This window comes from Chlorella variabilis (genome assembly GCF_000147415.1).
Source record: "Chlorella variabilis unplaced genomic scaffold CHLNCscaffold_18, whole genome shotgun sequence".
NCBI lineage: Eukaryota > Viridiplantae > Chlorophyta > Trebouxiophyceae > Chlorellales > Chlorellaceae > Chlorella > Chlorella variabilis.
This window is the reverse complement of record NW_005435070.1, coordinates 118,445-138,478: the sequence shown is the minus strand read 5'-3', so window position 1 is coordinate 138,478 and position 20,034 is coordinate 118,445. Positions and strand designations below refer to the sequence as shown.

Genomic DNA, 20,034 nt, shown 5'->3' with positions numbered 1-20,034 from the left:
GGTCTGGGCTGCAAACGTCGCTGACGGGTTGGCGGCGCAACCGAAGACGGGCGGACACCCTCGCCCTTAGAGCTCTGCTCGCGACCCAGACTGAACGCTTCCACAGCCTCCATGTCTGTATCATCAAGTCAAGTTCTGGTAACCTCTTGTCCCATGCGGCGTGGACAAAGTCTGTCATTCCTTTTCCTGTCAGCCTGAATGATCCACCGATGCGCTGCCAATTTGGCAGCCGCTGTTTTTGTGAGCCCCTGCCTTTTGCCCTGATTCCTGATCTGTCATTCCTGATTGCTCTGCATATCTGTCATTTATGGTTGCCCGGCTTCTATGCCGCCATGGGGTGGGCGTGTGCTGCAACACGCACAGCCCTGGGTTTATCATGCATGCGCCACGCCGCCTTTCCATGATGAAGACATCTGCTCATGTAACCTGCAACCACTTCCTGCCATCACCAGGCTTGGCTGCAAGGCTCGGCTGGAGTGACCCTCACGCCAGGTTTCACCCGCTGTCACCCGCTTGCACACCTAATGCCAGCTAGCACATGTTGCACTTGCACATGTTGCTAACCAACAAACAACAGCAGCCCACAAGCTAATCATCAGAGTGATTTGCTGCATACTGCCGCCGCTGCAGCGTGGCCACAGCCATTCCGTAGTAGGTGGGATGATGCATCGCCAGCAGGCGGCTGTCCCAGGCATCGGCCACGCCGCCTGCCGCCCTGCTGCCGCCGCTCCCTCCCCAGGCTGCCGGATGGGCAGCCCGCGCCAGCGACCCCTGCAGCAACGCAAAGCCGGTGAAGCCGCAGCTCTTGGCGCCGCCCATGCGCCGCTTGGCGTCCACCAGGATGAACCGGGGCTCGAGGCTTTCTACCCAGCTGCCAACGGCTTCGTCAAACGGCGCTGCATCCTCTGAGAAGCCATAAGGCCCATCCTGCACCCAAGGCGCCGCCAAGCAACCCTTCAAGGCCCGCAAAGCCTGACAGCGCCCGGGCAGCGGCCTGCCAGGCCGGCAGTGCTCGCTGCGCCAGCCTGGCAGGCCACTGACCGCCGCTGCCCGCCGCCGCCCCTTGCCGGCACAGCGTGGCACCCACCGCAGAATGGGTGTGGGCCAGGTCTCCAGACACAAGCAGCGCCACCCGCTGCGGCAGCGCCTCTAGAAGGTCAAATAGTGCGGCGCCCAGGTCTGCCAGCTCCGGCACCTGTAAACATGTGGAGCCAGCAGCAGCATCAATGTGCAAGGCCCACAGAATGCAGGGGTGCGCCGTCCTGCGGTCGCATTGCCACGCTGACCGCTGGTGGGCAGGAGGCGCCGGCAGGGATAGCAACAGGCAGCTCACGCGCGATTCCAGGGCAACGCTGCTCTGGGGCGGCAGGCAGGCAAGGCAGCACTCCGACGGCAGCCGCCCGCCAGCAGCGGCGCACCATCTCAACTGCATCTGTGTAGCGCCTGCTCGGCATCGACAGAAGGATGAACTGGGCAGCATTCCGCACCTGTTCTGCACGCATGATGCGGCGGCACACTGTCGCCCCATGCAAGCATGGCAGGGCACCGCCAGTGCGGGGCCAACCCCAGGAGGCTAGCAGCCACACCTGGCAGGAACCTGGTCGGAATGATCTCGCCCCAGCTCAGGGGGAAGGGCGCACCGGCCTCTCCAGGCGGGCCGAAGCCGCTCAGCGCGGTGGTGCGCTTGAACGTTCTGCAGGCAGCAGGCAGGCATGGGGAGGAGCGCAGCTGAACTGCGCTTGGGCCTGCCACGTGGTGTGAGGGCCCTGCCACACCTATTCTGTGCCCCCACATGCCCGCGCCAGCATGCCCCAGGGCAAGCTCTCAGTCGCTGCCCACCTGTCCTGCAGGTACTTAAGGAGTGCCAGGCTGGTGTTTGTGTCGACAGTGATGCTGGCGCAAGGACCTCCGACGCGAGCCGTGGCCACTGCATGCGCGTCTGCCGCCTGCTGCGGGTGCGGCGCCGTCACATCGGGCGGCACGCACCCCGCTGCCGTGGGGTTGAGGAAGAAGGCAAAGGCTTCCAAGTCAGCGATGGCGTGGGGCGAGGTCAGCAGAATCAGGTCTGGGTGTGTCGCTGCCAGAAAAAGCCCGGCATCGATGGCGGCGGCGTGCAGCGCCTGGGCCTGCTGAAGCTTGGAGCCGTTCAAACCCTTGCCTTCTGGCTGCCACGCAATGTCCCCGTGTGGCAGTATCGCTGCTGAGACCACGGCGGCTTCTGCAGGGAGGGACACGAGTGTGGATAGGAGAGACAGGGCCAAAGCACAAGGCAGCCGGTGCCCGATGGCCAGCAGCATGTCGGCAATGTGAAAGTTGTCGCAGGGCTTGTTCACGGCCTGTTATTGGTTCTCAGGCGTCCCAGCAGTACCTTTGCCAGGTGGCTGTACTGGAGAGACTCTCTCCCTGCACCCTTCGAGGCTAGACAGCTCTGTGTGATGTACACTTGTGATAAAATGATTAAAACAGTCAGTTAAACCCACCCAGCCCCATCGGTTGAAATTGAGAGTGGGAAGGGAAGAACAGAAGCATTACAATTTGCTGAGCTGGCAGTCTCAAGCAAGCATACGGAGGGCCCTCAAAAGGGGGGCGCGCTGCCAAACCGCTGCCGGAGCGGCACCTCCTCCGGGTCGCCAGCTGGCGCAGGCCACAGCTGCTGCTGGTGCGGGCGGCCATAGTGGCCGGGCTCTTCCTCCACCTCCTCCGCCTGCGCCTCCCCGCCCACCTCCCCAGTGGCAAACCGGCTGGTCCAGCCCACTCCGCCTCCGCCGTGCACCGCCGCGCGCGACTGAGGCGTCAGCAGGCGGTCCAGCTTGGCTGCGATGCTGGCCGCCTTGCGCCCCGCCTCGGCCATGGCCTCGCTGGCGGCGCCGCCATAGGCGCTGCTGGGGTCGGCGGCGCTGCCGCCGCTGTGCCTGCCCGCGCCGATGGCCCAGCTGCTGGCCTGGCTGGCGCAGGTGCCGCCGCCGCGGCCGCCGCCCTCGTCGATGCTGCTGACCTCCTGGCCCTCGCCGCTGTGAGCCGGCTGGTGGCAGGGCGCAGGCTGGTGGTGGCGGCGGCGCGCGTAAGCATGCGGCTCATGCTGGTGCTGGTGCTGGTGATGCTGGTGAAGGGGGTAGTCGCCGCCGCTGCTGTCTTGGGAGTCGTGCAGGTGGCCTGCCAAGGTCTTGTACTTGCGCAGGATGCGGCGCAGCCCCTTGCCCAGCTGCTCCACCAGCGCCGCCAGCTGGCGGCTGCCCAGCCCGCCCTCCCTGCAGCACAGTCGCGCCAGCAGGTGGGGCGCATCAGCCTCCGGGACGGCATCACAAACCGCAGGCTGCCTTGCAGCAGCAAGCCTGAGCGCGAGGCCACCAAACATGCGCAGAGCCCGGCGCGTGTGGCTGCGGCGGCCTCACCCTGCGGCAGCCGTGGCGCCGGCATCGGTTTCGCTGTAGTCCTCCAGAACCCACTTGACCTCCGACAGCAAATCTGCCAGCCTGCGGCAGGGCAATGGAGGGCAAGGGGTGGCAGGGTGGGCAGCAGTCCAGGCGTAAAGATGGCGCCAGTGGAGAGGCTGGAAGGGAACACAAACAGCAGGCAGGTTCTGGGCCCATGGGTGCACCAGGTGGTGGAGCTATACATGAGCGGAAGAGCCAGCTGGCCAGCTCAGCAGCGCCAGCAGCGCCAGCCGGAGGGAAGAGCGGGCGCCCCCACCTGAAGCGAAGCAGCGCCAGCCCCTGCTCCACCTCGACCGCCTGCGACTGCCAGCGTGCGGCGGCCCCCTCCAGGGCAACCACAGTCGCCTTGAGCCCCCGGCACTTGGCCTTGTACTGCTGCAGGCGCTGCTGCAGCGCCCACACGTCGCCGGACTCGTCACCCGCGACCGCCGCTGGGAAACTCGAGCCCTGCTGCTGCTGCGTCGGCGGCTGCAAGGAGTGGCCGGGTGCGGCGGCGGCGGCGCCGCCCGTCACCGCAAGCTGCTGCAGTGAGGCCCAGACCTTGTGCAGGCCCAGCAGGCGCAGCGTGGCTGCGTGCGCCGCCATCAGCGGCGCCAACTCATCCGCCAGGCTGGCAGCCTCCTGGCGGCCTGCAGAGGGGGGTAGGCTGGGAAGCTTGTCAGCAGCATGTATGCATGCGATGCAAGGAATTAGAAGCAGCAAATTTGCGCACGCAAATGAAAGACGCAGCTGGCGCTACGCCACGGGCTGCACCAAGGACCTGCCCACCCACCTCCCATGTGGTCCATAGTCACACCCAGCGCCAGCTTGCAGATGGCCTTGAGCAGCCGCTTCTCCGTCTGCCACCCCTCGCCGCCGCCTGCAGGCACCCCGTCGTTCATGCCGCTGTGCTGCTGCTCGGAGGCCGGCATGCTGAGCGCTGGGCAGGGCCAATCATCTGCGGCCGGGCCCAGCAGCGGCAGGCCAGCACCAATACCAGGGCTGCCGCCCTTGCCGCCGGCTGCAGACAGCCGCTGTACCACCGCTTGCAGCTTAGCAATGGCGGCCTGCTGCGAAGCCAGCCGTGCTGCAGCATCGGCGTGCTCCTGCTGCGCGGCGGCCAGCTGGGCAGCCAGCTGCTCCCGCTCAGCCTCCAGGTGTTCGACATACAGGTTGGGCCTGGCACAGGCACCGCTGCTGCCGTCGCCAGCGGGGCTGCTGCTGCCAGACAGGTGATCCTCAAGCATGCGCCACAGCTGCTCGTTCTCGGTTTTCAGGGCCTGCGCAAGGGCAGCAGGTTGGCAGCCGGCTGAGGTAAGAACACGGCACACTCCCAGCAGGCTCAGCCATCATAGAGGCGTGTGACTGTGTGCTTGCGCCATCCTGCAGCCACCAGTCACCATGCCGCCGTCTACCCCACCAAGCTGGGCAGGCGGGGGCCCCACACCTGCAGCTTCTCCAGCGCCTGTGCCAGCAGCTCCCGGCGGGATGCCAGCTGCCCCTTACTCCCACCCGCCAGCGAGTCCACCTGCCCATCTGGGGCCAGCGCCGCCGCAGGCGAGGCGCTCTCGATGCGCTGCAGCAGCTCCATCTGGGCCTGCAGCCGGCTGCTGAGCCCCTCCAGCACGTCATGCACCTGCAGCTCACCGAGGGTGCGGCGCAAGGGCATGGCGCGGCGTTTGGCGCTACTCCTAATACGCTTTCAGCAGGTCTCCCGGAGCGCGCTTGGCACTGCATCCCTTCCTCTGCCTGCTCAGGACGCACACAGGCTTGCCAGGCCAACCAGGCACAGGCACCTCCACCTCCTCCCTCTGCAGCCCCACCTGCGCCTTGGCCAGCAGCCGCTCCCGCTCCACGTCAGCGGCGTCCAGCTGGCGCTCCACCTCCCGCCGCCGATCCTCCTCCACCTCCAGCTGCTGGCGCAGGCGGTCGGCCTGGCACTCGGCAGACGCCAGCTCCACGCGGGACTGCTCCGCCGCCTGCTGCGCCTCCTCAGCAGCGGCAGCGCTGGCCGCCAGCTGCTGCCTCAGGCCGGCCTCGCGCCGCTGCGTGGCCTGCTGCGCCTCCTCGGCCGCCTCCAGCTCACCCTGCAGGCGCTGCTGCTCGCCGGCGGCGGCCTCAGCCGCCCGCCGCGCCTCGGCCAGCTGCTGGTGCAGCGAGGCGCTCTCGCCCGTTGCCGCCGCCAGGGCCGCCTTGAGCGAGCCGCACTCGTCGGAATCTGACAGCTGCTGCTCGTGCAGGAATGCCAGCTGCTCGCGAAGCACGCTGCACTGCTGCTCCACCTGCTGCGCGTGCCGCTCATGCATCTCGGCATCGGCAGCCACCTGCTGGTGGCGCCGCTCCGTGCAGCTCAGGGCAGTGGCGGCTGCCCCATGCTCGGCTTGGGCCTGAGCCAGCTGCTGCTCCAGCGAGGCCGCCAGCTCAGCCCGGGCCGCCAGCTCAGCTTCCAGGCCCGAGCAGCGCTCAGAGGCTGCCTGGTGTGCACTGGATGCCGCCTCCAGCTGCGCCGAAAGGTCGGCGACCGCGGCCTCCAGGACCGCCGCCTGCTGCCTATGCTGCTCCTCAGCCCCCGCAACAGCCTCCGCATGCCGCTCTTCTGCTGCCGCCATGGCAGCGGTGTGCTGCTCCTGTGCTGCTGCCCGGGCAGCGGCGTGCTGCTCCCTAGCTGCTGCAAGCTCAGCTGCGTGCTGCTGCTGCGCTGCCGACAACGTGGCCGAGTGCTGGTCGTTGGCCGAAGCGGCAGCTGCCTGCAGCTCGCGTACGCCCGCCTCGTGTACCGCTGCCATGACGAACAGGCCGCGGTACAGCTGGTCGATGCGCTGCTGCTGCTCCGCCTGTACCGCCGCACCGCCAGCCTCTGTGGCTGCCAGCTGCTGCTGCAGGTGCGCACACTCATGCTGTGCCTGCTGCGCCTGCTGCTGGACAGCGGCCAGAGTGCTCTCTGCCTCCTCCTTGCCTGCCTGCATCAACACCAGCTGCACGCTGATCTCGGCAGCCACCGCCTCAGCCGCCTCCAGCTGCTCCTGGCGCTCGGCCAGCTCGCGCTGTCGCTCCGCAAGCTCCCGCTGCACCTGCTCCAGGCCGCAGCTCGACTCGGCATGCGCCGCCTCCGCCACCGACCGCGCCTCACTGACGCCAGCAAGCTGCTCCTGCGCCTCTGCCAGCTGGACAGCTGCCTCTGCTGCCTGCTGCTCAGCTGCCTGCAGCTTCAATTCCAGGGCTGCCAGCTGGTCGGTCTTGTCTGTCAGCTCGCCAGTGAGGGCATCAAACCACTCGGCCGCGCTGTGCTGCTCCGTCTCCAGCTCGCTCAGGCGCTGCACGACACAGCACGACAAGGCAGGGAGGCAGCCAGGGCTCAGGAGGACATCAGCAGGACGCGGGCTAGCATGGGCTGCTGCTCGTATGCGGGCACAGAAGGGTTCACAGGCAGGGCGCGCTGGCCCACCTGCTGCACCGATTGGAAAGTCTCCTGCTGCGCCTCCAGCTGCGCCACGCTGAGCTGCGCCTCAGCCAACTGCCCCTGCAGCGCAGCCTGCTTGGTGGCCACAACCTCGCGCTCCCCCTCTTCTGTCGCCAGCTGCTCGCCCAGCTGCTGTGCCTGCTGCTCCAGGGCAAGGCACCGAGCCTCCAGGGCCTCGCACCTGCAGCAGAGCAGGAGCGGGGGATGTGCCACCTGGCATGCTCTGCCGCAAGGCCATGGCAAAGGCGCGTCGAGCAGGAGCCCGTTTTGGCCGCAACTGCCTGTCCTCACCGGTGCTCCGCCTCTTCACGCCGCTGCCGGTGTACCTGGGCATCTTTCACAAACGTCAGCAGCTCCTGCTGCAGCACCTTGAGCTGCTTTGAGGCCTCCTGCACAAAGATGTGGGGAGAACTGGTGAGCATAAGCCCTCAGCAATTTCGACATCAGTGCCTGACACCCGATGCATGCCAGGCCGCATCGCCGCACCTTGAACTGTGCCTCTCGCTGCCGGGCCAGCACAAGCTTTCCATCTGCCACCGACTGTTTCTTTTGCAGAGCTGCCAGCTGTTGCTGCATTGCCTCCTGCTGCTGGCCCCGCTCCCGCTTCTCTTCAGCACCTGCCGCCAGCTGCCGCTGCGCTTCGCCCAGCTGCTGCAGCAGCTCGGCCGCAGATGCGGCAGCCTCCTGCTGCTGCTGCACTGCCTTCTGTGCCTCCTGCCGACTCTCCCCCAGGCTGGCCTCGGCCTGAGCCAGGCGCTCCCCAAGCGCACCCAACTCCTGCTCAGCTTCCTTATGCAGCTGCGCCGCCTGGTCCCGCTGCGCCTGCGCCGCCGCCAGCTCAGCCTGCAGGCACGAGCAGGAATGGCACGTCGGCGTCATGGCAAGCCGGGCAGACGAGCTCCAAAGGGAAACCTTTGCTGCACTCACTCACCCGCAGCCTGGATGCCTGCTCCTGTAGCTCAGCGTGCGCAGCCTGCAGCTCCAAGTGCTGCCGGTGCTGCGCGGCCAGCTCCTTCTGAGCGGCGTGCAGCGTGCGGGTCTGCGCCTCGTGGCCCCGGTGCAGGTCTGCAGGGCAAGCATGCACACATGCAACGAGTGGATGACCCCACAGGGCTGGGGCGGGGCAGGAGCCGGGCAGTACAAGCTATGATGGCGCAGTACAAGCTCTGCGATTAGAGTCGTGAGGTGCAGCAAGGAACTGCCTGCCTACCTGTGTACTTGCCCTTCAGGGTGTCCAGGTCCTGCTGCAGCAGGCGGTTGCGCTGCTGCAGCGCCTGCACCGCATCCACCAGCCCTGCACGCGAGACGATAGAGCGCTCGGGGCGCATCACCAGCATGCGGCGCACACGCCCATGCACCTGGCAGCGCCGCTGAGTGGAGTGAAGGTATGGCAGTGCGTGCCCTGCTGGATCACCAGAATACAGGCCACCTGCTGTGTTGTATGGGTGCAGCTGCTCCTTACCAGACATGTCACACATATTGTCCACCAGCGTCTGGTTGGTCTGGTCCACATTGGCACCCAGCCGCCGCACGGCCTCGCACTCCGCCTCCAGCGCCTGCAGCAGGCACGCCGTGGGGGTGCGGCGTGAGAGGCACACAAAGTCAGGCGGAAGGGGGCGGGGCCAACAAAGAATGCAAGTCGCGACACCAGGCACTGGCTCCCCCACAGATGAACTAGCACTATGTAAATCGGCGATGAGAAATCCACAGCATAGCTGGCAGCTACAGCAAAGCCAAGGCACCTTGAGATTGTCCTTCAGGTTGTCGTTCTCGGCCTGCAGGCCGGCCAGCTGCGTGGCCAGGCCCTCATGCTCCGTGGCGGCCGCCGCCAGGCGCTCCCGCCCCTCAGCCGCCAGCTGGTGCTGCGCGGCGGCCTCCTGCTGCGCCGCGCCCAGCCCCCGGTGCAGCTCCTGCAGCTGCGCCAGAGCAGCATCTCGCTGCTGCAGGCCCTGCCGCAGCTCCGCCTCGAGCGCTGTCACACGCTGCTCCAGCTGCGGAGCCTGCTGTGCGCGCTGCGCCAGCTCGCCCTGCGCTGCCTCCAGCTGCGCCCCAGCCGCCGCAAGCTCCCGCTCCAGCGCCTCGTGGCTGTCGGTCAGCTGCTGCATCTGGTCGGCGGCTCCCTCCACCGCAGCATGGGCCACATCGTGCTGAGCCATGGCAGCATCCAACTGGCGGCGCAGATCCTGGCACGTGCCATCCACCTCGGCAGCATGCCTGCCGCGCTCCTCTGCCTCCGACTGAGCCCGCGTGGCCGCCACCTGGCTCTCATGCAGCTGCAGCTGCAGGGAGGCCTTGTCCTCGGTGAGCCGCAGCAGCACATCGTCCGCCTTCTCCAGCCGCTGCAGCGTCTCCTGCAACGCCAGCACCTGCGGGGTTGGCGAGAGGCAAAGGGGAGAGGCACGGGTCACGCACTGCCTTTGCTGAGCCACCAGCGGCTCCAACCGATTCGATCCCACCTGCCCTCAGCCCACAGCCTTCAACCCAGCCGCAGAGCAGTTGCACAACAGCCCTGCACGACCCACCTACCACCCAGCGATGGCTCAACCACCTTCCCACCCTCGCCACCCACCTTGCCCTGCAGTTCTGCTTTGTCCCGCAGCAGCTGCTCGGCACGGCTGCGCTCCGCCTGCGCCGCCTCCCTCGCCGCCATCACCTCCTCCGTAGAGTGCTGCGCCAGCGCCGACAGCCGCGCCACCTCGGCGGCGCGCGACTCGGAGCCCTGCTGCTCCCGCCCCAGCGCAGACGCCAGCTCCTGGCAGCGCTGCCGCTCCTCTTGCAGGTACGCATTCATCTGCGGGGAGGGGGAAGCCACTCAAGGTGGTGAGTTTTTACCCACAACCGGCGCAAAACGACAAGCAAGCAGCGGCAGCCAGACCTTCCAGGGCCTCCCCACCAATCCTACCTGCTCCAGGTGGCCTGAGATCTGCTCGGCGGCGCCCAGCCGGCCCAGCGCCTCCTGCAGCCGCCCCTCCAGCAGCCCGCGCTCCTCGGCCAGCGCCGCGGCCCGGCCACGCTCGGCAGCCAGCTCCTCGCGAAGCGCCGCCGACGTGGCCTCCTGCTGCTGCTGCAGCGCAGCCAGCGTCGCAGCGGCCGCCTCGCGCTGCTCGCGGCTGCTGCTGCGCCCGCCAGTGGCCACCGCCTCGAGCTTGGCCGCCATGGCCGCCTTCTCTTCTACCAGCACCTCGATGCGCGTCCGCCCCGACTGCAGCTCCTGCAGCAGCGCCGCCAGCTGGCGCGGGTCGCCGCCGCCGCCGCCGCCGCCGCTCAGCAGCTGCGCCTGCAGCGTGCACATCTCCTCCTGCAGCCGCCCCACCGCCTTGCGCTCCTTCTGCAGCTTGTAGTGCAGGATCTTCATGGCGTGGTTGGCCTTGAGCAGCATCTCGTTGCCCTTGTCGCACTGCATCCCAACGCCCAGGCAAGCCAGCAGAGGCGGCAGCAGCAGCGGTTGGTGGATGGGGCATGCGGGCAGCCCTGGGGCAGCGCCAGCACTTCAACATGCTGCCACACATCCCAAAGCCCACGCAAAGAAGCCCTGCGCGCATATGCCAACCAACCGGCTACCACACACCTTGCGGTTCAGCATCTCCACCTCGGACCGCAGGTGCCGCTCCTCTACCGCCTGCAGCCTGCACCGCTCCTCCAGCCCAGCGTCGCCGCCATCCGCTGCCGCAGCCGCACGCTGTGCCGCAGGTGCCTGCTGCGGGCGCTGCCGCGTCGGCTGCTGCGGGCGACCGCCCGCACGGCTGCCGCCACCGGCGATGCCGCCATCGGCGTGCGCCGCCTGCAGGTGCTGCGCCATCTGCTTCTGCCTCCCCTTCAAGTCGCGCAGCTCCTGAGACAGGTCCCGCACTTGCTCCCGCAAGTGCTCTCGGTCCTTCTGCAGAACGCTGGCTCGTGTCAGGGTGCGTGCCACCACCGCCGCCTCTGACACAGTCACCTCCGTCTCGCCGCCAGACGAGGAGCCGTCGTCGTCTGCCGGCGCAGCGGCCCCGTTGCCACTGTCGGCCGTGGCCGTCGCAAACTGGAAGGAAGAGCCGGCATGCTGCTGCTGCTGCTGGGAGCGCTGCTCGGGGCTGGATGAGGCGCGCAGGTTGGACAGCACAGGTGAAGAGAACACATCGTCGACCTCCTCCTCCTCCTCTTGCTCCGCTGCCGCTGCCGGGCCATCCACCCCCACCTCATCGCCAACGCTGTGGTAGGCGGTGCCTGGCTGCTGCAGGCTGATGCTGCCTTCTGGCTCCTGCCAACTCCCTGCTGTATCACGCACAGAGAGCAGCGGCAGAAAATCATCAGGCCGCCTGCTCCCTGTCAATCAGAGACGCCTCGCCTACAAGCAACAGGTGGGCACCCTCCTACAAAGGCACTCAAACCACAGCCCACCTCCTGGTGTGCCATATGCCGTCAGGTTGGCCCGCGCCTCCACCGCACACAGCTCGCTGCGCAGCTGTTGCAGCTGAGCTGCCGCATCGCGCCGTGCCTCCTCCACCTCCAGCCGAGCATAGTTGGCGGCCTCGGCCTGCTCCGCGGCCTCGGCTGCGCCACGCAGTTTTGGAGCAGAAAGAGCAGTCAGCAGCAGCAACAATTGTTGCAGCAGGGGAGCGAAGAACGGCTGGAAAATGCCATGCGCAGCGTGCAACGCCAGCATCTCCGGTGCCAACCCACCTCTGGCCACCTCCAGCTCCTGCTGCATGCCCGCCTGCTGGCGCCGCAGCGCCTCTGCCTCGTGGTGGGTCTCCAGCAGCGCGGTCTGCGCAGCACCCAGCTGCTCCTCGCTGGCCGCCAACTGGCGCTCCCGCTGCTGCAGCTGGCGACCCAGCTCTGCGGCCTCCTCCTGCGCCGCCACCAGCTGCCCATCCCGCATGGACAGCTGGTCCTTCAGGAACCGGGCCAGCTGCTGGCCCGCCGTCTCCTGGTGTCGCTGCACAGAGCGCGGGCTCTCGCCAAACGCCTGCGCCGCCGCGAGCGCCTCAAGCGCCGTCTGCAGCTCGGCGTCCTTGAGGCGCAGCTGCTGGCGCAGCGCTTCTGCCTCCTCCCAGGCAGCCACCACATCAGCATCGGCTGCCACCTCAGATGCCAGGCGACGAATGAGCACTGTGTCAATACGCTGCCCGCCACCAGATGAAGGCACGACCGCCAGCTCGGCTGCCTGCTGCTGCTCCGCTGGCGTGCGTGCACCGGTGCGTGAGCCCTGGCTGTCCTCTAACTGCTCGGGAGGGCTCTGCGGGGCAGCGAGGCAAGGGATGAGGGTGGTGCAGAGTGGAGGCGTTTAGGAAGCACGCGGGCTGAGTGGCAGACGGCGGCAGCTCGGCGCAGCTGATGCCAGGCAGGGCCCCGGCGCTGTCTGCGCCACCTCGATGCGCTCCTGGCTGCACACCCGCCTCTCGCACCTCGGCCTCCAGTGCCTCTATCACACGGGCTGCGTTTTTGGCCACCGACTCTGCCGAAATGGCCGGCTCTCCCGCCTCGTCCTCGCCGCCCAGCGAGGGGAAGAGCTTGGCAGGGGAGCCAAAGGGGCCCGACCAGGCGGCGCTGTTGGCGCTGGCCGGGCCCAGGGGTTCGCGTTGCGTCATGCCCTCAACCGACCCTACTCAGGCACCTGGGGCCATGGCGGGAGGTCGGTGATATCGGTGCGGGGTGAAGCAACGAGCTGCAGGCGGCGCCAGTTTGAAAGGAAAGGCGCTGAGCTGGCATTTTTGTGTTGCTCTCTGCTTGCATGCATCATGCATTATCCTGCCCACCCATCAACCTGCATGACGTCTCCATTCAGCCCGGGCGCCCGCTCTCACTGGGCGCACTACAGGATAGTTTCTGGAGGCGGCCTGCTGCTGTTTGGCCTTACCGCCTTCTTCGGTGCGCGTGCAGCCTATAACGCAGCATTCCCAGCTGCCAAGCTCAAAACACCAAGGTGACGCGAGACATGGCGGCAGCAAAACACGGACGGCAGCGGCCAGCCAGCGCCCCAATGTTGCTGCCGGCAGCAGTGGTGCAGCAGCGCACATGCAGCGGGGGCTTGCCGGTGGTGACCGCCGCCGCTGCCCGCCTGCCGCCGCCCGCCTGCCCCCTCCTGCAGCGTGAACCCCGACAGCGCTTCGTCGACTTGACGCGAGGCATGGCGGCAGCCGTGGAGGGCAGCCCAGCGGCTGAGAAGCAGTGCCAAGTGTGCCGCAAGCAGGCCGCCAAGTACTGCTGCCCGCGGTGCCAGCACCGCACCTGCAGCCTTGAATGCGTGCAAGGTGCGCGCTGCTGGCGCCTCCTGCTGCCTCTCCCCTTGCTTCACCTCTCACGCCATCCTGATGCCCTGCAGCGCCTGCCACGTTGCGCGGTTTCAAGCTGCGGCCGCTCCTCTTACCCTCTCCTCGTGCCCCATCGCGCCTGCAGCCCACAAGGACGCCTCGGGCTGCACCGGCAAGCGCGACCGCACGGCGTTTGTGGGGCGGGGCGAATTCGATGAGCGCACCTTCCTCTCAGACTACCGCTTCCTGGAAGAGGTGCAGCTGGCGGATGACGTGGCCAAGCGCAGCAAGCCGCCGGCGCCCAAGCTCGACATGCCCCAGTTTCTGCAGACGCTGGTGTACCAGGCGCGCCGCCGCGGCGTGCAGCTCCACATCCTGTCCCCCGGCATGGAGAAGCGGCGCACCAACACCACGCGCTACGACGGGCGCAGCCAGACGCTGGGCTGGCACGTGGAGTGGCGCTTTCCCGCCGCTGCAGCCAGGGCCTCGGACAGCAAGTGAGGAGGAGGCGGCACGTGTGCTTTCTGTGCTGCAGTGTGCTGTGCACAGCGGCCAGCAGGAGCCAGACCCGGGCTGCAGCTGCGGGGCCACAGAAGCTGCTCTGGCATTCGCCTTGAGCTTGCATTGACCGCGCCCGCGCCTGCCCTCCCACTGGGCCCTCGCAGGGTGCACGAGAACACGGTGATTGCAGACCTGCTGGCACGCCACCTGGCGCTCCAGCCAGGCGCCGCCACCAAGTACCACACGCTGCGCGAGTACGGCGAAGCCGGCCTGCCAGCCCTGACGGTGCTCATGCGCAAGGAGCGCACGCCGGTGGGTGGCTGCGCTGTTTTCCGGGGCCCGGCGCCGCCGAACGCTTGCCAGCGGCGCCCTCCAGCGCTTGCCCCCATCAGTCAGACCTCAACTCAGTGATGCCCCATGCCTCAGTCCCATGCCTGCCTCCCAATCATCGCACACCTTGCTGGGTGCTTTTGTGCGGTGCAGGCAAATGCTGTCGAGTATTTTGAGATAGATGTCAGCCGGCCGCTGCGGCAGCAGCTGGCAGGCAAGGTGCTAGTGGAGTTCCCAACCTTCCTGGTGCTGCTGCCACGTGAGCGAGAAGACTATATCATCCTGCCGCCACCAGCAGCACCCGCAGCCGGCGGGGCAGCTGCGGAGCCAGGTGCCAAGGCAGCAGCGCAGCCTGCAGCAGCGGAGCCGGGTGCCGAGCCAGCAGCGCAGGCTGCAGCAGCGGAGGGCGCCGGAATCGCCAAGGAGGCGCAAGCTCCAGCTCCCGCTGGCAGCCTAGCAGCAGCAGCAGCAGCAGCACCTGTCGCTCCTCCCGGCGGCGGCGCTCCTGCTGCGGTGGCAGCAGTTGAAGATGCGCCCGCCAATGGCAGTGCTGGGCCGCCAGCAGCAGAGCCAACGGCCGAGGCAGCAGCTTCACCAGCCCAGTAGGCTGGACTCCGCTGCCTTTGCCCTTCACTTTGTACGTTGCACAGGTCGGGTTGCCTATGTAGAGGGAGGTTTTGTTGTACTTGATTGGTATGCTACGCCCATTGGCGCCCCTTCTGCTCTCGCCCATGCCTTCTCCTCCTTACATGCCGTGTGCAGACCGACGCATCATGCAGCATGAACATATGAAATAAGATAAGATCAAATTAAATCACGCCAAGCAGCTTGAACTCTCAAGATGGGCGATGGGTTGCCGGGCTCACAGGCGGCAGATGTGAGGCGTGCCGGCAGCTGCCTCACAGTCTGGCGGGCACGCAGCTCCGGCAGCTTCCGGTGGCTGGCGCACAGGTTGCGGGTGTGAGGTGTGTAGGCAGCCGCCTCACAGCCCCACTAGCTCTGCACTGACGTCCCACAGCCGCGCCGCCACTGTCGCATCGTACGACTCGCTGCTGCTGGTCTCGGGGCGGCACTTGTTGTAGTACTTTCCAGTCACGCCCTCCACCTCTGGGGAGGAGGCCAGGTAGATGGAGGTCTGCGGTATGGGCAATACAATGCACGGTACCATTGAGGACGGGGCAGGGAGGGAGATGGGCAGGCACATCGAGCGCGTGGTTGTGGCTGGGGATCGGCCCGGCCCATGCACGGCAGTGCATGCCGAGAAGGTGGACAATAGCAGCAGGCAGGCACGCACCCAGCCAAGCCGACCCCCCGCCCACCTGCGCGCCCTGCTCGGGCGTCAGCGAGAAGGCCTTGCCGAACTGCAGCAGCGGCTTCTGCCACCAGGCCGTCTGCCCGGGCAGCAGGTATCGCGCCAGCTCAGTGTCCACCACTCCAGGGTGCAGCGTGTTGGCTGCATGCATGGGCACGCAGTCGCACAGGCGCTGGTGGCATGGCATGCGGCATGGCGGTGCAAATGTGCCTCTTGTAGACGTTGTACGCCCACAGCAGCCCAGCTGCCGCTCCTGCAACCAACACAGGCCCCTGCCAGCGGGTCGACCCACCAACCCCTGCCACTCACCCGTGCAATTGGCGCCGACCGGCAGCCGCCGCGCCAGCTCATAAGAGAACAGCACATTGGCCAGCTTGCTCTGGCCGTAGGCCCTCCATGAGTCATAATTGCGCTGGGACTGCAGATCATCAAAGTTGATGTGCCCAAAGTAGTGGGCGGCGGAGGAGACGGTGACGATGCGGCTGGGGCGCTCGGGGGTGCTGCACATGGCAGGGCATGGCAGCGGTGTGCGAGTGATGTTGGGCGAGGGACGGATGAGCCTGCTCGCAGCACGTGGTGGCTGCGGTGGTGTTTGAAATCAGGGCTGTTCAGAGCGCCCGGGATCACCTCAGCAGCGGCAGCAGCATGTTTGTCAGCAGGAAGTGGCCCAGGTGGTTGACGCCCAGCTGCATCTCAAAGCCATCTCTTGTCTGCATCTGTGGGCAGGCCATCACGCCTGCATTGTTGACCAGCACGTCCACCGGGTGCCCAAAGTCCTGCGCCCGCTGCGCCCAGGCGCGCACGCTGCCCAGGTCAGCCAGGTCCATGACAGCCACCTCCACGCCCCGCGTGTTTTCTGGGACCAGCTCCCTGCCAGGACCAGGGGCAGTGCAAGACAATGGGCAGGAGAAGGTGAGGCGCTCAATTAAAAGCGCAGCTGCCTGCGGAATGGGCGATCGCAGGCCAGGCGGTGAGCGGCAGGCAGCTCACTGCAGCTTGGCGCGTGCCGCCTCGGCCTTTTCCTTGTTCCGGCAAGCCAGCACGACTCGGTAGTCCTGCCTTGCTAGCGCCTTGGCCGTCTCGAAGCCGATGCCTGCGGCAGGTGGGAGGCAAGCGTGTGGGGGGTGGCCTACGAACCAACCCTTCATCTAGTGGAAACAACCATCACTTGGCAGGGAGCGACAGGAAGCCAAGGCAACCCCCTCTACCTGTGTTGGCGCCTGTGATCAAAGCTACGCGGTAGTTCAGCGGCCTGGCAGGAGCGGCGCCTGGAGGCCCGCCCGCTGCCGGCGGCGGGCCACCATCGCCGCCCGCAGCGCATCGCATCGACCTTCTGCCAGCTTCAGGAGCCCAGAGGTGCCGCGTTTGGCTGCTGCCTGTGGCTGCACTCTGCAGGGCGCCAGCCAGGGTGCTGCGGCTGATCGTGCACGCACGCATCTTGAGGCTAGGCAACCGATCTATGCAAATTGCACGGATCCCGCTGGCTGACAGTCGACCACCATCTCGCGGGGCGTGCTGCGGGTGCAGTGCACTGCTGGCGACTGTTTAGGGCCTTCGCACAAGCCGTTGTGGTGCAAACCCGCCGACCCGGCATCATGCCAACACCTGCAGATGTGCGCCGGGCGTTTAAGCTTGGCCAGGGCGCCACTTTGGGCACCAAAGCCCACCAGTTCGTCATAACAAGCAGCAGCGTTGGCCACGAGGTGAGCAGAATGCAGCAGGACGTCAATTGTTGGGGTCTGAAGGGGGCTCAGGGCGGCCCGCGGCGGGTCGGCATGCCCACTGGCGTCCAACCCTGGCCGCCCCCTCCGGCGCTGGCGCATGGGGCGGCACAAAGACTCCGTCCCACTTCCATGCTATCAGATTAAGGAACAGAACGAGCGGTATGAGTTTCCCACGGCGCTGGAGCTGAACTGGCTGCCAGGCACGGCGGCAGGTGAGCACAGGAACGGCCGCTTCCGGCCAGTGCAGGGCGGCAGGGCGGCTCCTGCTCTCCCCTGTGGTCCACTCACCGCTGCCTTGCGCCGTCCTGCATGCAGTGGGCAAGCGGCTGGAGGAGCACGAGCGGATCCTGGCAGACGCTTTCACGGCGCAGACCAGGGCCGAGCGGATCGTGTACAGCGCTTATGGGGTGCGCCTTCCTTGGCTGGCGGCCGAACCGCCACTGCGCCACGCGCAAGCGCCCCACAGCTGAACCAGCCAGCTGGCAGCTGCTGCAGCTCCCCACACGCCAGCATCTGTGCGCTCTCTCCCACTGCTGCGACGCTCTTCAGGCACGCTCTTGCTGCACTGCTTCTGGCTCCATGCGTGTCCTGCAGAGCCCATATGCATGCACCTTTGGCACCCCCAAGGTCGCCGCTAGCAACGGCGAGGGCAAGCACTTCAAGCTGAGCGCTCTGGGCAAGGCGGTACGGCGGCGCGACATCCCCACCCTGGCGCAGCAGAAGGCGGAGGAGAGGGAGGCGGCGGGCGCGCAGGAGGAGGTGTCGCCTGAAGGTGGGCAGTGGCGCAGGGGTGATGCCAAGTAGCCGAGCATGTCCATCCCGCTTTCTCGATCCCATTTTGCTTAGTCTGGGCTTGCCAGCCGCCTCTGCGTCATTGAGACACCATCCACTAAGACAGTCCGCCGCCCGTTTCCTGCTGCCTGTGCCCTGCAGACACGGCCCGCTACCTGCAGAAAGGCGGCTATCGCGTGATCAAGTCGCGCTTTGGCACCAGCAAGTGCAGCCTGTGTGAGGCAGTGATTGACCCGGGAGAGAAGATTGCCAAGGAGGAGGGGAAGAAGGGCAAGGGCGGGTGGGCGCACGCCGCATGCGTGGTGCGTCAGCTCAAGGAGGAGGAGGGGCAGGGAGTGGAGCAGGCAGCAGAGGAGGAGCAGGAGGAGAAGGAGGAGGCTCAGGATGTCAGTGGTAACAGCGGAGCTGCTGCTGCGGCGGCGGCTACAGGCGGTGGACACAAGCGGCAGCGAAAGGCCGCCAGTAGCGGCAAGGCGGCTGTGCAGGCGGGGCAGGGCAAGCAGGCGGGGAGCAGCAAGCGCAGGCGCAAGCAGGCAACCACTGAAGAATAGCCAGGTGGGGAGCACTGGAGCAGCCACCAGTGCGGTGTCCAGCAGGCCTTGCACAGTGCATGCTGCCAGCTTCTGTCCATCTGCAAGCTCATGCTTGCTATTTGATCACATGAATTGCATGCGGCAGCATGAAAAGAGGGAAGATGGGTTGGCTGGCACCGCTTCTGCCTCAAGCGGCAGCTGTTTGGAGTCGAATTCCGCCATCATTGACATCGGGGCTGAGAAGCCAGGCAGAAGGCACAGGCATTTCAGGCCGGGAACGGAGTCAGTGCAGCTGCCATGTGCTGGCCGACAAATGCGGCAGCCTCCTCCTTGTGGTGCTGCCACATGGCCAGCACCTGGCGCCTGCGCGCCTCCAGCTGCCGTGGGGCGGCCAGTGCCCGCTGCACTTCCGCCGCCGCCGCCTCCCAGCTGTCGTGCACCACAAAGGGGATGTCTGGGGTGCGGAAGACCAGCGGCCAGTAGGGCCCGCTGTAGTTCCAGTAGGCGCTCAGCAGGGGGTTGACGCGCATGGCAACAGGAATGGCGCCCGCCTCCTGCAAGTTGCGGCACTGGCGATGAAACACCTTACCTTTGCGGGGAAGCACCCTGTCTGCTCACTCTCTGTGCCCCCCCGCCGCCCCATCGCCAGGGCCCTGCTATCCCCGCTCACAGTGCCATCTCGCCTTCCCTGCTGCGCCTCACCAGAGCCTCGTAGAGGCGGAAGGTGTCCAGGTTGACGTGGCCCAGAGGGCAGAGCACGAACTTTGACGCCAGCAGAGTGTCGCGGTAGGCGGCGGTGGAGAGGCCGTCGGGGGCGTCAAAGTGGCTGGTGGTGTCCGCCTGGTGCGGCTCCAGCCCACGGAACGCCTCCACAGCCCGCTGCCGCTCCTCGTGGTGCAGCGTGCCCGCAAACGACCACGTCAAGCGGCGGTCTGACGCCGGGGTCGCCTCTGCCGTGCGCCCGGCGGCGCCCTCCCAGAAGCCGCGCTTGTATCCCAGCCCCAGGGCGCGCACCCTTGCCTCGGGCGCATGGCCGGGGGCCAGGGCGTACTGGCGCAGCACAAAGCGCATGCCGGGGAGGTCGTACAGCGGGCTGGGGGACTCGCCCAGCGACTCGTCGCTGGGATGCACGATGCCGTAGGCGCAGCTGCCGTTCTTGAACTCCGGCGGCAGCCCCTCCACCAGGCTGATCCAGCGGGCCACAACGATGGTGAAGGCGCACTCGCCGCTGCCGCTGCTGCCGCCGTTGGTGATGGGCGGCCGCGTGCGGCAGCTCACTTGGTCGGGGTGCTGCCGCTGCACGGCGACGGTGTGCCCCGTCCTAGACAGCACGTCCACCAGAAAGTCCTGCTCCCAGAAGTCATGATCTGGGGCCAGCCACACCAGGTGAATGGTGCAGGCTGCTAGAGCATCGTCGGGCACCAACGCAGCTCGCCTGACCGCCACCAGGCGCCAGCCCAGCAGGGCGGCGAACAGGAAGGCCCAGAGGCGGTGAAATCTCTTGAGCGACATTTGGAGCAAGAGCAAAGGGAGCACGGGCATGGGTTGAAGAGGCGCCGGCGCTCAATCCGCCCTTGACGTTGGCGCTCAATCCGCCAGTCCAACTATCCAGGCGGCGCCGTTCAATTGCTTTTGCTCTTACCGGCTGCTGTGTGAAGACAATCAAATGGATGGTGGGCAATGGCAGCAAGCAGTTGAGCGCAGTATGCAGCGGCAGTGTGCAGCGCCAGTACCGC

General features: G+C 67.0%; 4 protein-coding genes across 4 annotated transcripts; 1 reads left to right on the top strand and 3 right to left on the bottom strand.

Moving 5' to 3' along the window:
- Window positions 1–2,575: 2,575 nt before the first annotated feature.
- CHLNCDRAFT_136937 (hypothetical protein) lies at window positions 2,576–12,443 on the bottom strand (the record flags this gene model as incomplete). Its single annotated transcript, XM_005845199.1, has 19 exons — window positions 2,576–3,248; window positions 3,393–3,473; window positions 3,691–4,063; window positions 4,207–4,693; window positions 4,861–5,049; window positions 5,237–6,727; window positions 6,859–7,054; window positions 7,165–7,262; window positions 7,360–7,716; window positions 7,805–7,938; window positions 8,084–8,167; window positions 8,336–8,429; window positions 8,616–9,239; window positions 9,443–9,664; window positions 9,776–10,270; window positions 10,442–11,124; window positions 11,254–11,406; window positions 11,536–12,091; window positions 12,261–12,443. 19 exons carry the CDS (start codon window positions 12,441–12,443, stop codon window positions 2,576–2,578), a joined length of 7,173 nt encoding a protein of 2,390 aa, XP_005845261.1.
- Window positions 12,444–13,012: 569 nt separating this feature from the next.
- Window positions 13,013–14,222, top strand: CHLNCDRAFT_11283 (hypothetical protein; the record flags this gene model as incomplete). The annotated part of the gene is made up of 4 exons (XM_005845330.1): window positions 13,013–13,106; window positions 13,252–13,603; window positions 13,772–13,919; window positions 14,091–14,222. Coding segments are annotated over 4 exons (726 nt in total), but the record flags the coding sequence as incomplete, so codon positions are not given.
- Window positions 14,223–14,919: 697 nt separating this feature from the next.
- On the bottom strand, window positions 14,920–16,575 carry CHLNCDRAFT_26048 (hypothetical protein; the record flags this gene model as incomplete). Its single annotated transcript, XM_005845198.1, has 6 exons — window positions 14,920–15,072; window positions 15,257–15,390; window positions 15,559–15,749; window positions 15,877–16,119; window positions 16,240–16,342; window positions 16,458–16,575. The coding sequence occupies 6 exons, from the start codon at window positions 16,573–16,575 to the stop codon at window positions 14,920–14,922; spliced, it is 942 nt and encodes a 313-aa protein (XP_005845260.1).
- Window positions 16,576–18,564: 1,989 nt separating this feature from the next.
- Window positions 18,565–19,810, bottom strand: CHLNCDRAFT_136933 (hypothetical protein; the record flags this gene model as incomplete). The annotated part of the gene is made up of 2 exons (XM_005845197.1): window positions 18,565–18,852; window positions 19,001–19,810. 2 exons carry the CDS (start codon window positions 19,808–19,810, stop codon window positions 18,565–18,567), a joined length of 1,098 nt encoding a protein of 365 aa, XP_005845259.1.
- Window positions 19,811–20,034: the final 224 nt, after the last annotated feature.